The sequence below is a fragment of the Plectropomus leopardus genome, chromosome 16 (assembly GCF_026936395.1).
Source record: "Plectropomus leopardus strain MGB_pleo_1.0 chromosome 16, ASM2693639v1, whole genome shotgun sequence".
Taxonomy (NCBI): Eukaryota; Metazoa; Chordata; class Actinopteri; order Perciformes; family Serranidae; genus Plectropomus; species Plectropomus leopardus.
The window spans coordinates 26,391,905-26,409,691 of record NC_142191.1 but is presented as its reverse complement, the minus strand read 5'-3'; the positions used below and the strand labels follow the sequence as shown (position 1 = coordinate 26,409,691).

At 39.8% G+C, this 17,787-nt stretch overlaps 1 protein-coding gene across 6 annotated transcripts in view; it reads right to left on the bottom strand.

Annotated features, from left to right (window-relative positions):
* Window positions 1-17,787, bottom strand: part of myo6a (myosin VIa) — a 212,743-nt gene that overhangs the window by 98,400 nt on the left and 96,556 nt on the right. For all 6 annotated transcript variants that reach the window (XM_088089544.1, XM_088089546.1, XM_042502963.2 and 3 more), the window contains exons 21-24: window positions 12,356-12,486; window positions 12,177-12,254; window positions 8,538-8,667; window positions 1,804-1,894 (exon numbers count right to left, since the gene is read on the bottom strand). In XM_088089544.1, coding sequence (XP_087945670.1) covers window positions 1,804-1,894; window positions 8,538-8,667; window positions 12,177-12,254; window positions 12,356-12,486 — 430 coding nt within the window. The remainder of the gene's footprint in view (window positions 1-1,803; window positions 1,895-8,537; window positions 8,668-12,176; window positions 12,255-12,355; window positions 12,487-17,787) is intronic.

The following is a 17,787-nucleotide window of genomic DNA, read 5'->3' as shown; positions in this document are numbered from 1 at the left end:
AAAATAGACAGTAACTACAGAAACGTGTCAAATACACTCAAACCCAAAGCAAAGAGAGATCTATATGATAACAGTGTGGAGTTGCACATGATATGAATGCTGACTCAGCGGCCTCCATCAGTAACATGACCACCGCTTTGCATGCTGTAGCTGTCTTTTTAGATTTTAGTAGTGAGCAAAAAAAATGCATGTGATCATTTAAACCATAATTTTACTGCCCTGTTTATGCTGTGCTTTCTTGCAAGGGTGAAGACTTGACTCAGGAGTCCTCCTAACAGGACTTGAGCCATGCATGTAAGGATTAAATCACAAAAGACTTGCAGCTTGACTTTGACACCGATACCATGTGACTTCACTTAGACTCAAAGTTTTTGAAGTCCTAAAAGATTATAAAAACATGTGCAACAAATTAGTTCTTCATTTTTTTCTTCATTATTTTCAGTTTCAGTTTGAATTAATTCCAGCATCTGCTATAGTCAACAATAAACAAAAGTAAATATGCAAAACACAAAATTACAAATGACTGTCGCAGAAAATACACCACGGACCACGTGAACACTTTGCCTTTAATTGGTATAAATTTCATCTGGAAGTCATAAATAAAGACTCTCCAAAGCATTAATTATTTTTCAAAATTTTAAATGAATGTAGGGTGCATAATGACTTGTAATGACTCAAAATAAGGACTTTTCTTGAGACTTGTTGGTTATGAATTGGGACTAGACTCCAGACCTCACAGCCAATAATCAAAACTTACTTGTGAGTTGCACAACAATAACTTCATCCCACATCTGCTTTCGCTGCATGCAGTTTTTCTGCTCATTACATGTTTGTCATTCGTGTTGTTTAACTGAATCTTAATCTCCGCCCCAGTCATTAATACCCCACCCGCCTCCTGCAGTCTCATACCTCATCAGCAGCACACACTGACACGATCGCACAGTGTTAGCATGGACCAGCAGGGTTGCCAGATCAGACTGACACCCCTTGCAGAGGAATAAATCCTCCCTCACCTGCATACTCCATCTTTCCTCCCACCTGCCTCTCCCCACCCTCCCGTTCTCCGCTGTTTATCGTCAAATGTCGGAGGTAATAAGCAGAGCTGCGTGTGTTGCCAAGCTTGTGTGTGCGTGTGTGTGTGTGTGTGCGTGTGTGTGTGTGTGTGTGTGTGTGCGCGTGCCAGGCCGACTGACACTGCTGAGCTGTGAAAGTGGCAGATAATGAAGAAGAAGAGGAGGATGAGGGAGCAAGGGAGGAACTGGAGAAGCAAGGAGTGGAAGAGATGAAGAAGGAGACGACTGTAATGAGGAAGGGAAGGAGGGATGAAAAGAAAGGGGAGCAGAGAGGAAAGTGCAGATGAGAGAAAATGAGCAAAGGAAGAGAGGGAGAGATGAAGAAAATTAATGTACGGAAAGAGAAGGGAGGAAGAAAGCTGTGAAAAAGTAAAAGATTAAGGACAGACACAAGAAAGGAGATGACAGGAGGAAAAAAGAGGGCAAAAATGGATAAAGAAAGGAAAGGTAAAGAAAGGATGGAAAAAGAGAGGTGGGGGGGCGGGAGGATGAAGCAAAAATAGAAAAAAGGGAGTAATTGGATGGACAGAAAAAAGGTAAAAGGAGGGGAGAGAAAATTAGAAGAGAGGACTGAGGGAAGGATAGAAAGTAAATCAGGAGGTGGACAAGGAAGGAGAGTGGAGAGGTGAAAAGGGCCGGTAAAGAGGAGGGAAGAAACAGCGGAGGAGAGGGAAAAGAGTGATGAGTAAAAGAATATAAAGTAGTTAGGGGAGAAAGACAGGACACCCACCGAGGCTTGTGCTTCTTCCTGCAAAGCCACATCCGCACCGTCTTCTGCATCTGGATGCAGGCGTTGGCCCGGTACAAAATCTTGTTCTTGACTGCAAGAGACAGGGTACAAAGGAAAGAGACTGTCAATTTTCTGCAAGATTAACCTCTGACTTCCTGGATATACTGGAAAAGATCTAGTTTGTACTACGTGTTGGAAATCAAATAGTTGTTCGGCCACACTCAAAGGCCAGGTGAAAAGCCAGCAATCACAGAAATACTCTGTACTTTAAAGGTGAATTATGTCGGTACTATCAACTCAAGATCAATCAATCTGTGCCAAATTTCAGTACTTGAGAGCATATCTGGGTGAGATCGCCGGAATCAGACAGAAGACGAAAGCAAAGTTGGGGACAGGGTTCATACAGACAAGACCAAGTCAGATTTAAGGACTCTCAAATACTTTTTTAAGCACTTGTTTTTATTTTCAAAGATAAACCAATTTGCAACTACCGTTGTAAGAGAATTTTGCAAATTCGTAGATGTAGCAAACACATGCTGTCACGGCCTACAATTAACTCATTATGCATATTCAGTCACGTGATTGGCAAGGGACTAAAAAGCAGAAAAATATGCAGAGCACAAAGAACAGCAAGGAAACGCCCTCCATAACCACCAAACACAAAAAAAATTATTAACAGCTCCACTGTCAACAGTCAGTCAAATTAGGTTGCTTATTTACTGTCCAGTTAAAGCTCAAAACTCATTCTAACAGCTGTCACTGCTCCAGTCTGAGTATTTTGCACTCTTGCAAAACCTCCTGGCATCAGCTATTAACTGGCGTTTACCAGCCCATATGCACGTCAATCTCATACTGCTCATAAGACATTTGAAAATAAATGCAAAATCCAGCTGTTTTTGGCTTTGGAGTTCAAAACATGTATCAAATATGTTTCATAAAAAAAATATATTCAAGTACTTTTCAAGGACCAAGTTGAAAAATGTCTGATTTTTAGTGTATTCCAGTATTTAAATTTCTGAGTGTCAAATTCAAGAACTTCAAACACATCAAGCACCTTGTACAATTTTGAGCTCCCAAACTATCGCTGCAGCAATAATTTCACCATCTTGTCTATTGCCTTTTCTATTCTACATTAGAAATAGCCTAGTATAACTGCTGTTTGTGATTGTGTTTCTTTTTAATTGTGCACTTATTTCACACTTTTGTCTCTAAACAGAGAGCAAGAATTACAAGCACACAGCCAGACAGACAGAGAGAGAAAGAAGATTAGCTCTACCTCAGCTCTCAGAGGAGCACAGAGAGAGAGAAAGGGAGACTGGTCTCTCCCCTGCAGCTTGTGAAAAAATTACATTTTTGTTTGTATTTTACCATGTCGAAGTTAAAATTACAGCCTTGCGTTTGTATGCCTCCGTGAAACAGTCAAGTAGCAGTTAGTTAAAATCTCTGACTGTGAAACGTGCTTGCCTTACGCATATCTTCTCCCCAGTAGCACAGAAGATCTATACAATCAACGCTGTTTCAAGGTGGACACCTAAGATCAGTGTCACCAGTTCCGTATCAGACCTGATGTTATGATGTCATAGTGAAGTTGATTTTCAACCTTTTTGATATAAAATGTCAGCAACTCATCATTGTACCCTTTTACAAATTTGCAGGAAATTTTGTCATAATTAGCAAATGAATTCTTGAGTTTTGGCCAAAAACATTTTTGCCATGGTGACCCTGACCTCTGAACGTGGACACATCATTCTTATCAGTTCATTCTTAAATCTAAGTTCGTAATCTGTTCATACTTGACTCAAACTTGACATCTGTGCTAAATTTGAAGAAATCCACTGAAGGTGTTCTTGAGATATCGCGATCAAAAGAATGGGATGTAGAGACATGCAGAAAAACCCAAAAACATAATACCCTGGGCCACAGCTATAGCCAGCACAGAGGCATAAAAAGGTACCCAATTCCAGGTGCATGTACAAGTATTAGTTCAAATGTGAAAAGTACCCAAACCTGTTGAAGACACGTGATAGGTGATACTAAACTTTTTTTCCACGGGCCAAATCTGGCTGGGTGGCCCCCGAACCATTTTCTAATTCACAATAAAAATAAAGTGATGTCTAATGTCCTACAAATGTCCTGAAGTCCTAGAAACGTCCTAAAAATTATCCTAGAAATGTCCTAAAATTCTTGAAATGTCCTAAAATCCTATATATATCCCAAAATCCAAGAAATTCCTAAAATCAACACACAACACAGTCTCTCCTGGAAGACATACATAGCAATGCATTTGGTTGTTCAGTTGAAAAGGTGTTGAAATAGTTGTGTGATAAATGACAAAAAAAGAGCTAGAGGGAGACGTTCAGCAGAGCTGAACAATCGCAACATGTAATTGGCGTGAAAGCCAGATTGTCACTTTCAGAAAGTTACTGAAATTGTCAAACAAGCGGTTCCTGAAGCTCTTTGACCATCCTTGGCATGAAGTTCTAATGAAGCATGCTGGCATTTAAATACCATTGAACATCCATCCGTCCATTTTCTGCCACTTGATCCTGGTCACATTTACAGAGCACAAGGGAAGGTAGCTAAAATGTGTTTTTTCTCCTGAGCCACATCTTCGAGCCCCTCTTAAGGTCTGGAGGTGTTAGGGCAGCTCAGATGTACGTAATTCGGATAGTTTCCCTGCAAGACCAAAGAGCCGAGCAACTGTTCAATAACTAGGACACTGATCCTCGAGAGTCTGTTCGTAACCTCTGCAAGAGCACCAGTGGGCGTTGGGGACACCAGAAGGACCCTAGTTATCACTCTTTTTTCACCATATATTGACAGTTTTTGGTAATTGGCGGTAGCGAAACTAACTGGCCTCATGGGTTCGGGCCTCCTGTGAGCTGCCTTTCCACACCTGGATCCATGCGGGGGCCCAGTTTATGTCTCAAAGTATAGCAGATAATAAAATAACCGCTCAGTTTAGTTTTCAAACTTTGTCATTACAAAATATGTCCTGAAATTCACCCCAATGTTCTGAATTCTTGTACAGTGATTTGATTTGAATTGCTTTCGTACGCTAACAGGGTTTACATTCTGTTATGTCTGCAGAATTTCTTAATTTATGTACGCATTATTTGAGATTGGATTTCAGCCAGTCTTTGGCAACAGAGATGTTTTTTCTGTCGTGCCAATGAAGAAGGTTCAATTGAATTGAAGTGAGAATATTAAAGAGATAGAGAGAGATAATAAAACAACAGGAGAGAGCTGGACAGATGACAAACAGAGATCGATAACATCGCTACTTGCTGCCAAATTAATTTCATCTTGTTATGGCCCCAGAATATTTAACGTCAACACCATCAATAACTGAACTGAATTAATGGCTTTGCATTAATGGATTTATTCAACACAGACTGGATACACTTTAAAAATCCAATGAGCATCTTCTAACCGCTGCGACATCATAAGCCTTGTGGATTAGATGCATTTATTCATTTTTAATGGGATATAATGATATGCTTTGGCAAGACTTGCTTCTGTTCAGCTCCCGCCAATAAAGCTTATTTTTGATTTGATCGATAAAGAGAACAAAGAGTGGGAGGAAGAGATAAGGACAGTTAGAGGCAGAAATGGAGTGACATAATGAGGGAAAAAGAGAGATAGTGGTAGAAAAAGTATTCTGATCTTTTACTAAAATTAAAGTATTAATACCAAACTGTGAATATACTCCATTACAAGTAAAAGTTCTGCATTTCAAAAACCTCACTTTAGTGAAGCATGTTAAAGTTCTCATTTTGCAGTAAAATGTTCATTGTCAGTGTTTTACTATAATACTCTTTATGATGGTTTTGGATTAATATTGCAGCTGCATCGATGTGTATGCTGCATTTTAGAGCTCTAGATGTTTAAGGTTGTGCTCATTTTAGTATGGGTAGCTTGATCTACAGCAATCATATATTAAAAAAAATGATGAATGTAGCTACTGCGACGTCACAGCTGGTTGCTTTTAAAAAAATATTTGGACAAGAGAAGGATCTGACTGAGAAGCCAAGGACACTATGAGCAGACAGCCTGTCGACCACAACATCCACACCCTTGGTTATGTTTTAATTAAAGATAACAAAACGTAAACAGGTGAGTTATATAAAAGATTTTTACCCTGTAACAGATGTCATGAATGCAGAAATGAGCTACAAACACCAAATCCGGTATTTGTACAAGGCTGTAAACATGTTTATTTCTATGCTATAAAATTGGGCATTTTATCATGGGGCTCGAAAAGGGATTTATTGGCCACTAGAGGCAACCCGTAGTGGCCATTAGAGGAACTGCAGTTTTTTGGCACTGTTGCGTTGGCTTCGTTTTTCAGCCTCAGAGGTTGCCATTTAACTGCAATGCATCATATTCTATAAGATCATTATATGATTATAGTTTGGCGATCCTCTGAGAACCCAGCATCTCTAAAAAGTTTTTAAAAAGTTTTTAATTTGTTTTCTGTTTTGTGACGATGCATTTTATAGCTGATACAAGAAGGTTTTAAAAGAGTGGACATAGTGTAAGAAAGAGAGTTTTCTCTACACATGAAGGAAAACTTCATCCACTTTCTGTATCCGCTTATCCTATTCACTGCTGTGGTGGGCTGCAGCCGATCCCAGCTGACATTGGGTGAGAGGAGGGGTACACACTAGTTAGGTTTTCAGACTGTCAGAGGTCCGACAAATAGCGACAGACAACCAATCATGCTCACACCTGCATCACACGTCTTTGGAATGAAGTCGGAGAACTCAAAGAACATGCTTAAAGGCCCCAAGCCTGCCAGCAGGATCCAGACGGGACCCAATCACTGTGAGGCAACAGTGCAACCCACTGCATCACCAAAATCTTAATTTGAGTTGAAATATTGAGCAGCAGAAAATGGCAACAGGTAGATACAAACCTTACGTTAAGCACAAATACCTTAAACTTGTACTTAAGTACAGTACTTCAGTAATGTACTTGTTGCCGTTACAGCCACAATCTGCCACTGAATGAATATGAAGAGCCTTATTATATACGTGAAAGAGATAGAACAAGAGAAGACCGAAAAGTGAGAAAGTAATAGAAAAAAAGAGTTAGAGATATCAGAAACAAACACAGAGAGAGAGAGGTGCTCTGATACTGTAGCAGTCTGGTCTGCAGTGACTGACATGAACCCTCCTCAGACACTGCAGTGATAAACACAAGACAGCAGACAGACGTGCGGCTCCTCCAGGAGCTCAACCTCACATTATTAACAGCAGTGTGTCTGTGCTGCACATCACACCGCCCGTGGTTTGTTTTCACAGTTGCACTCCGTCCACAAGGCCCTCTGAGTATTTCTGCGAGCCATCTGTGCATAATGATCCGTCTCTTGTTTGCATGATCGGATTTCCAACATGTCTGCCCGGGCAAAACTGAGAATGATAAGTAGTGGGTGTACTGACAGTGACGGCAGAGGAGCATCAGAGAGCAAACAATTGCTGTGTATACATGCGTGGAGGATTACTCTCACTAACTCAGTTTCAGGTACATACAAGTCAACATAACAGGGTTAGTTTAACTTGTTGAGCTTGTACTGGGATTAATGGAAACTAGGCAGTGATGGCAGCTTTACTCTCATATTAACCACTTCCAAACACAAATGATGTTCCAAAACACAAAACATATTGTAATGTTGGATTTCTACTCTGAATGTGCTCATAAAATATTAACATTTTTTTGTATAACAATACTTTATTTTGTGTTTGTTTTTGTTTTTTTTACTGTCCATTTCAATGTTAAAATACAACCAAAAAAAAATCATCCTGCCTAATCCAGAGCTTTTCTATAAATGAACTCTCCCCGATCACTCCTTCAAACAACACACGGCTACCGATATTTTAATGAATCTAAAGAGGTATAACATGCGTCTGATTATCAAACCACCTTCAGCCCTGTGTCTAAGCTGCAGACACAAACATCCCCACCTGATTGTGACTGACAAGCTGTTCACCTCCACTTTCCAACTTGTAAAAACTAAAGATGACCTCGACGAGCTGCTCTAAATAACAACCTTAAAATGAATCAGACAATCCGACAGATCCTGACACATCATTTTAGTCACTCAATTACGGTCTGCTCACTTCTAAAATATTTAGCCTTTGCAGTGGGAATTTGCATCTCAGCTTTTATTTTTCATTTAAGCCTGACATATTTTATAAAAGTGTAATAACTTCTGATCTTAGCTTGTTTCAGACAAAGTTATCAAGTATCGCCGTGCTTTAGGATGACATTGGGATGTATAACAGGTTCTTATTTTAAGTTTTATTTTTCAAAATAACAGATGGTATTTGTGGTCCGTCCTTGGTCAGCACAGACCCTGAGATTTTCACTTCCCTGTCAGTAAAATATTCTGTTGGCTGGTTTATTTATGGCAAGAGGGGCAGCGGGTCTCAGCCTAACAGACCTGCATCCAAACAGCTTAAACTGAATAAAACCTTAATCCAAGTACGGCTGCTTGACTCTGGCCATGTGAATGTTGGTGCATAATGTACCATTTTCACCACCATTTGGTGACTATTATCATCATGTAAATTCAACAAGTAAAACTACCACAATTTAGCTCCAATATTACAACTTTTTTAAGGATGGAAGTATCTACTAAGCATCTCTGGAAATAAAATGTATGCTTTATATCCCTGAGAAAAGACTACATTGATTAAGTAATTTTCATTCTCCGCTTAGATGCTGCTTACGTTTGATGACGGACAGAGCGCACCACTGGACCTTCTTCCAGCGGCTGTGGATTAGCCACTTGTTGACCTTCTTCACCAGCTCTGCCAGGTGGTCCGGGTCCGACTTCATGATCTGGTCAAACTCTGCAAACTGAAACAGTGGTGAGAGGTACACGGTGAGAGCTTTGCTCCTGCACTGTCAACTGAAAAGGAACAAGTTTGCTTAGAAGCCGTTAGTCTTCTACAACCTGAAAAATGGTGTTAATAAAACACCAGATGGAGGAACTTTACAAAGTCTTCGAGAGCATATTACACCCATCTGAGGATTATGTATGGAGACATTTTAGACTCAACGCCCTGGTTGGAAAAAGTGTTTGCTGACTTTGTAAAAACCAGCTGCCTTACAGCACAGCAAACTTGGTAATGGCTTTGCACTCACTGCAGCTAATTGCACCTGTATAAACAGGCACCATTTCCTGAATAAAAGTTAAAACTCAACCCCCTTTCAGACCAGCTTGACATTGGACAGCCTTGCACAAAACCAGTGAGACAAATACTGTTGTCTCCCTGTCACTATGCTCACATGCACACTCATATTTTACTATTATTCTGTAAATTTCCACAGCCACATCAAATCAGTAACTTCGTCTGCCCACTATCATTTAAAAAACATTGCTAGAGTCAGAGGAATAATGTCAAAGTGAGACCTTGAAAGGCTCACCCACGCCTTTGTTTCATGTAAGATTATTGCAACGGTCTTTCAAAATAAGCTGTTGGGCAACTTCAGCTTATTCAGAATGCCGCTGTGAGAGTCCTGACAAAAACTAGAAATATTACCACATTACTCCAGTTCTAAAATCCTTACACTGGCTACCTGTCACTCAGAGAACAGATTTTAAAATCTCGCTGCTAGTTTATAAATCACTCTATCGCTCAGCGCCAATATATATCTGACATGCTTGTGACATATGAACCTTCAATGACCCTCGGGACATCTGGGGCGGCCTTCTGACCGTCCCAAGAGTCAGAACTAAACATGGTGAGGCAGCATTTTTTTATAATGCAGCATAGACCTGGAATAACCTCCCAGATGATTTTCTTATTTTAAACTGGATTTTAAATCATTTTAAATTATCTTTTCGTCTCTGCACCTCCTGCTAATCTTACTAGTGATTTTTATTTTTTTAATCATTTAGTAAATGATTTTACCTTTTATATCTTATCTCTTTTCTCTTTTATTATAAATCTGTATCTCTTATTACGTTATTATGTTTTATTGCTCTGTAAAGCACTTTGAATTGCCCTGTTGAATGAAATGTGCTATACAAATAAGGGAAGCAGGGCCACCTTTTCTGCCTGTGTCTGTGTGTTTGTGCGTAGATGGGTGAGTGTGAAAGCACTTTGAGCGTTCAAAATGAGTAGAAAAGCACAAATACAAATGCAGGTCCATTTACCGTTCCCCTGGCTTGAGGAAAGTTTTGCAACGTGTCTTTTACAATGAACACCTGTGGGGTAATGTTTTTTGTGCTGCAGTTTTTTTTTTGCTGCAATACTGCAAGTGACCACTAGGACAAATAGGAAGCAAGGCTGAGCAGCGCTCCTGGGGGCCCGGTTAACATCATGGCAGGGTTTTATGTAATTGCGGGATACACCGCTGCATGTAAACAGGAATATTGGCAGAATATTTACTTTCATTAGCCATGTAAAAACGGCTTAGTGGGAATATTGTCTCGTTTGGAATGAAGGCAAAAACAGTAATATTTTGTGCATGTAAACATAGTCCATGTCTGGTCCTGTACCTCTCTGAGATGAATGGGGATAGAACTTCTTTGTGACCACAAATACAATGTCAGAATAAGCAACATGGGTGCTAATCTAATTGGTTTGAATTGGTTTTAATTCAACTTTTTTTTTTAAGTGACAGCACTACAAGATACCTAAATAAGTAAATCCTCATCACATTGATTCATAAATCATATATATCCCACAGTATAGTGCTACAAAGCAGTCTGACTCATTGATTTGCAACATAGCTGGTTACTGTATATCAAGAAAATAGATACATTTGCACTAAAAGCCAAATCTAGATGTTTCCTTAACATATATCATCATACTGCCAACACCTGTTCCTGAGTGGTGTGTAATTTTTCAGAAACTTCTGTCAACATGAAAAAGATTAATATCTGTAGCCTGTGAAAATCCAGTCCATATTTTACTACAGCGTGTCCAGAAGCATAAATGTATATTTATTTGAACTACAGTGAATTGAGTGTTCTCCTCCTCATTCATGCATCTTTTATTACAAAGACAAAGTTCATCGCAGTGCTATCGAATGCTTTCTAACACTTACTACACTTGATTTAAAAGTCTGCTAAGAGCTTCTCTGAGTGGCAGGGGGCCCTTCTTAGGGTGAATTCTACTTCACCTTGTGCCAGTCTGACTCTGATCCAGTTTAAGGTCCTAAACAGGACAAATCTGTCCAAAGTCAAACTTAAAAAACTGTTTAACACAAGCGATGTGTGTGACAGATGCTCTCTGTCACTTGCCAACCACTCTTATATGTTTTTCTCATGTCCAAGGCTGAGTTCATTCTGGTCCTCTTTTTATGACACCCTCTCAAAGGTCCTTAATAAACCTGTGGTCTCTATTCCCTTGATCTCTGTTTTTGGGGTTACTGAAGAATTTACAAGATTCACTACTAAGGTGAAAAATATTATTGCTTTTGCTACACTTGCAGCCCGCAGGCACATTCTAATTCATTGGAAGGATCAGAAGCCTCCATCCTCTCATTCTTGGCTGTAAGATTTTTCGTCTTTCCTATATTTAGATAAAATGATGTACGATATTAGGGGTTGATCCGATAATTTTCACCGTTTGATGTTCCTGCCTTAGAAATCAAAGAAGCAGCTGAATTTACGATATTCATTTCTCAATGTCCGTTCTCCTTATTGTTAGTTTACCAAGTTGGATTTTTTTTTTTTTGACAAAATAGCAGGCAGCTGACCCTCAAGGTCCAGGTGTCTAAAGCCTCTCGCCATCAGTAGCCTGTGTTTAATCATTACAACTATGAAAAAGGTCCCTGAGACTGCAGTTCTGCGTCAGAATACACACCAGATGTGACACATTAGCTGAAGCCTAAAACCTGCTGCACACTCAAACCATCTCGGGCTCCATGCTAAAAATGATCTAAAAGTACCATGTGATGTTACATCTATCCTAGAGGTGCATTATTGCCTCCGGAGCAAAAATCAGATCCCCCATGCTTCCACAGGGACGTGAAGAATAATGAAAGCATCCAAGTTCAGCCAACAGAGGACGTGTGTATTAATTTATTCCTCGGAGCTAAATCTACAATGTCAGAGTTACAGTTCATCCTGCACAGAGTGTACCGAGGTCCTCTGCAACAAACGCATGCACTTCCACAAAGCCCCCCTCCGCCCCGGAAAGCACGTCTAACCCAAATATAATGAATTATTCATCCATTGGAGAAATAAAAAACCCGTCTGTTGGCTCTGGTTCCTTCGAAAAAATCTCACCTCACCTCAGCAGCCAAAATGACTAATGTGCTTTCCCTCTGAATCTATTGTCTTTTTTGGGGGGAACAATACCATTATTAGCTTGTGTGAGGGGGGAATAGAAAAGGTTTTCAAAAGGTCTCACCTTTCCGGGCCGGAAAAATACTCTGGTCAGGCCGAACTTGTAGTCATTCTCATTCAGCCCGAGAGCTTTGAATAAAGCCTGCGATACAAACATGAAGGAACATCGATAAACATGGAAATGCTGCTGTATTGAGATGATCATAAAAGCTCGGAAAGGGAGCTGAGGCTAAGAGGACTGACCTTGCAGAAGAGGCGCGGGTCGAGGCGGGTGAGTTTGGGGGGCATGTATTGTTGATACATGTTGTAGAGTTCGTGGAAGGGAGCCCTGGAGGGGAAGCCGCCCTGCATCAGGTCCAGCACTGACACCATACCTACAGAGGGAGGAAGTAGAAATTCATTTGGAAGGAAGTTCCATCGGCTGTAAGGTCAGTCGAATTAATTTGAACACGGGTGGAAAATCTTTGAGGGTACTTTTTTTGTACTAGGGCCTGGTATCAAACCTCAATTTCCCCAATTTTAGACATGAGGCTGTTGGAAGTGCCATTAGTTTGTCAGATATAAACCAAAACAAATACATACATACAGGGGTCATACATATTTTTACCAGACTTCATCCACACTTGATTATTCAGCCTTGTCAAAGGCAAAGGACCAACCTACCAAGGTTGATATCACTAGAGCCATGCAGCATGTTTTCATTTCTCAAAAATAAGTATAGCTTAGGAATCACTACCCAAACCAGGCACTGCATCACCACTCGTATTGTTAAACTTCAAAAAAATCCCCTATTTACAAAACAGGCATGACTGGGTGACCTTAGGCACTTCGTGTACAATAATGCACCTTGCAAAAAAGACTTTACCTTCAAAATAACTCAATCAAAACTGCAAAACACAACTAAAAATTCACATTAGGCTGCATACCAATTAGCATCATTCGTCTGTCCTGTCTAGTCTACGTGCACATTCAACTTTGTGACCCTGCTTCCTTTTTGTCAGTGCCGTCTGTGTGTGTTTTTGTTGTCAGTACTTTCCAGACTGTTCCCCATGACATATTAAATTAATTTGTTTATATAGACCCCCTGCGCACACAAATGATTTAGCCTCTTTGAAGCATTGTTAGTCATCTCATTTTTGCTTTGAAAGCTGATATCAAAGGGCTCATTTTCAGGCCTCTTTCATAGCAGACAGATGCTGCTAATTAACATTCAGTGTAAATGAACCACACTTGCAGCAGAGTTTGTAACTGTCATTAAATTTCCTCAGAAGTCCTCCTCTAGTGAATGCTTTAATGTTATTTTTTCCCAATGCAAAACAATAGGTACATTCAATTTTGCAGAATTACGTTACCGTTTAATTTACCTGCTTTATGTAGCTACAGTATGTTAATATTATAACTATTGGCATGTTTCCAATGTTGCTTTTATAAGACAAAATCCACTGTTAGCGTTACCACTTGTGCATAAAAATCTAAGGTTAGCTTGTGCTAATATATGCTACTGTTGACGCCTACATGCTGTCACATTTAAAGCTAACAGCAGCGACTGTGGCAACAATAGGCATTTACAGGTTAATGGCACATGGAATTTAGCTAACATTACGCACCAGAGGCTAATGGTCTCACTGAACAAGAAAGGCTGTAGCAGCAAAACCCCAGAGTGTTTAACAAGGAGGTGTTTTATTGGCTGAGAACTCGACTTTTTGTAAATGACAAAACAAAATGTTAATTCTTGTTTTTATGGTGAAATTATTTCCACCAACTCGCTTTGTCTGGGGGATACTTTTGCAAAATGACACAAGTTATGGTGTTACTTTTAGAAATTGATGACATTTAGGACCTCAGTCAGGGGGTACGGGGATCCTGCCCTGACACTGCTCTTAAATAAACACGCTTCTTTTGGAAGCTTTTTTATGTACTTTGGCAGCTTATTTACATTCAAAGTACATGTGGTGGAACTTTATAGTAATGTCATTATTAATTACATATTTTAACGTATATCACACACTACTCTGTATTTTATTTCTTGTCTTTAATTGTGTATAACTCAGCTAAATTAATGACACATTTTAGGTCACTGTAAAAAGTTGTGTTACCCTGGCTTCATCCTGGGACAAGGACAGCCAAAGTTCTGTTTATTGAACAAACATGTTTTTATGGTATCGCGATCAGATGGTTTTAGGAAACGGTTAAAAAGCAGGAAGAGTGAATCCAATGTCTGTTTTGATTGGTGTGTAAAAAAGGACCGCCCCCTATGAGAAGTTATATCAATATCTGTCAAATGTAATGTGCTTCAGTCTCTACCTGAGTTAGAAACCAACTCAGGTCTTTGATTAAAGATCTTTATGTTTTTTCCAAGTACGCCTCTGAGAAGTTTTATTTTGAGTAAAAGGTACACAATACGAAAACAAATTTCCCGGTGTCAATTACTTTATTTTTACCGGGATTTAAAAAAATGGTCAGAGGGCCTCCTGGCACAGTGTTGCAGGCCAGATTTTGCCCACTGGCAGTAACTTGAGTCTTACTAAGGATATTACAATATCCAAAATCTAAGAGAATGTCAAGTTTTGCATCATGATATCCATATTTTATGGATACATTACATAGCCCTAATTTATGGTCAACTATTAGTTTGCAATGTCTTCACCTTGTGGTTGTTGCAGATTAAAGCAACTCAACAGCCAAGTTTGTGATTAAGCAACCATTTGCTTAATGTTCATCTTTGTGTATATGTAGCATGCTGACAGACACTCAGTAATGGTATTCTGTCATAAAGAAGATATTTTGTCATGATATGTCTTTGTTCTGGACCAAAACAGCAACACAAACATAACAGCAAGGTTAAAAAAACATGCCAATTCTGTGGAGAGGAATGATGAAGTACCCATTACAACTTTCTCAGCCTCACACCTGTGATAATATAACTTTCCTCTTGTGTATTCAGATAAAGTCGAACACTAATTGTAGGCCCCGAGCTGCAAAAAAAAATCATATCAAACCTCTAGTTGTAATTGCTGCACCTTTCCCAAAGGATATGGTAATCTTTGTGTCAGCCTTACTCGAGATATCTTCCTCAACAATTGCATCAAGGCAATTTCCCAAAGTATGTACGCTCACCTTGAAGCCCTTTTGGGGAGGAAGCACTTAAACCTGATCCATGATTTTGCTTCACTGTTGGAAATATTTAACCTATTCGAGCCCAGTGGTCCTGAACATTTTATCCTGGTGTTAGTCTCCCTCCACTGGTTCCCCGAAAAAATCACTCACTGGTTATTAAGTCCTACTTCTAACTTACAAGGTATTACACAGCTTCAGTATGTCTGTGACTTATTTAAAGCCTCTAAGCCTATCTGTGCTCTCTGCTCAAAAAAGAACAAGCTCAAGGCTGCTCCGGTCAAAGAGTCCAGGACCGTCTCTGAAGCCGATTAAGTGTCAATTTCAGGGATCTAAATTATGATAAGTCTTCTTTTTGTGTGTACATTTTCTTGTATTTGGTTTGTTAGGGTTTACAGATTAAGTACAGAATTCTTCACAAGAAGCGTTAGGGAGCTTTATCTGAAACTTACTGCAGAATGTTGGATCTTATTATTGCTTAAACAGTGATTTAAACCATAATACTCACATGAGCCACTAATCAGGAAAAAAACACATCAACATCAGACAGAGTACTGCGCCGAATCAGACAGGAGGAGGACAGTTTAAAGCCTTTCCAAAATAAATTATAGTTATTCCAACCAAAGGCTCTGAAGTAATCTCTTCACAGAATCTGAAAAGGCCTCTCCATACGGACAAATAAACTTTTCTCTACTGAGATTCCTCTTCAGAAACTCAAATATCCCTTTTGGATAGCAGGGCAAGTGTATTATCCTGTGTCTTTAATAATGTTTTCTGTAGGATTAGGCCTTTTTGGTTGCTGAACATTCCATTTTGAGCCCAACAGTCTCATGTCGGCACACAGAGGCCTCCCCCGTCTAATCCAAACTATCAACATTTCGATTCCCAGTCCAATAAAAGTGATAAAGAGCTTGCCGGGGATGCAGTATCTGAATGGGGCATCGTTCAGTTTGTGTGGATGAAAGCAGAATCGGACTCTCTGAGGATATTAAACCCGAGCTCATCATTTCTTTTCTTACAAACCTGATGCGGGGAGGGAGGGGAGTGTCACAGGCTTTCTTTGATTTAGGGAGAAGTTTAAGAAAATGGTTTCAAAGTCGCAAAGCAGCATCACAATCTAGAAACAGAAATCTAGATATAAAATTCAGAACCTAACGGCAGCCAAGGACTCTGTGTTCCAAAAAGGGGAAATATGTTATATGGTGAATGCTTTTAAAATCTCAAAGGAGGCTCTGCTCTTATATACGTATATACATCCACAGCTCCATGGCAACTAAGCTGAAGAGGACTGTGCCATGCGGACAAAAGCTGTGACTGAAGTTTAAATATTTTTCAGTTTCAGTTCTCCGCAGTGTCTTAAAAATCAACTTGACTTCCAAGCACACTCTTCCTGAAGGTACATTTCAGAAACAAGAGGTCTTTGTTCGTTGTAATGTTTTGAATGGTGAGTCACCGCTGATGTGTTCTGTCCCTCTGTTTGCCCTTGGTTCTTTATCTTTCTGTTTATTAAAGAGGTCTGTGGACTTTCTGTGTTTATTCACGGTTTTATTTCTCCTCCTGTGCTGAAAAACTTGTATTTTTACCAAATAACATTGTGTTTAGGAGGAAGTGACAGAGAAAAACACGATGTACTGATGGTAGATGTGTTAAAAACATAGAGATTAAAAAAATGAGAGAAGTCATGGGGATGGACAATGAGAAGGATCGACCTTCCAACCAAAGGGTGATGAAAGACCAGAAGAAGAAATGTTGAGATGAGCTTTAAATGACACACTCACTCACTGCTGTTTAAGAGGCAGGTAATATTGTAATGATCAATTTTAGGCACCAACGATGATTACCCAGATTTAATTTGTACCAACAGAGACCTGAAGCAAGACCTGAACTATCAGAAAAAACACAGTGACACTTGTACAGCTGTTGGCAGCTGGAATCCAGACAGTTTTTTGGCCTGATTCTGGGGAGTCACTCATGCCAAACTTTAGACGGATCAGACAACTGCAACTGTCCCGACTTATCTCTTCAGGCATGCTGAGTTTGGGCCATTGCTTGGCCAGGTCATTTTTTTATAACGGCCCAGTGATGGCAGTGTCGACAGCTGGGATCGGATCAGTTTATTTAGCCCTGATGCTGGGTTAGTCAGCCATCCCGAATCTGAGCCATGTAGGGCAACAAGACGAGGCCTGACTTATTTTCTTCTGGAATGCTGGGTTTGGGGCGATGCTGGGCCAGGTCATTTTTTCTGAAGACACTAAGCACTTCATACTGCATGTGCAGCAGTGCTCCCCAACACCTGATAACACACTGATGTGTGAAATTAGGTCTTTTCCCATAATATATTGTTATAATACTAAAGACTGCTATGGCAGTTTCTCAATAGAATAAAGACCATAAACACTACGAACATGTTTCATGGCTTCAAAAATTGATGAAAAAAGTCCTCATTTAAAGGTCCAAGGGAAAGGTTTTAGGGTGATATATTGGCAGAAATATAATATATCATAGTAGGCATGTATTCTGTAGTGTAAAATCGACAATGAGATGACAATGAGAATGGTAGT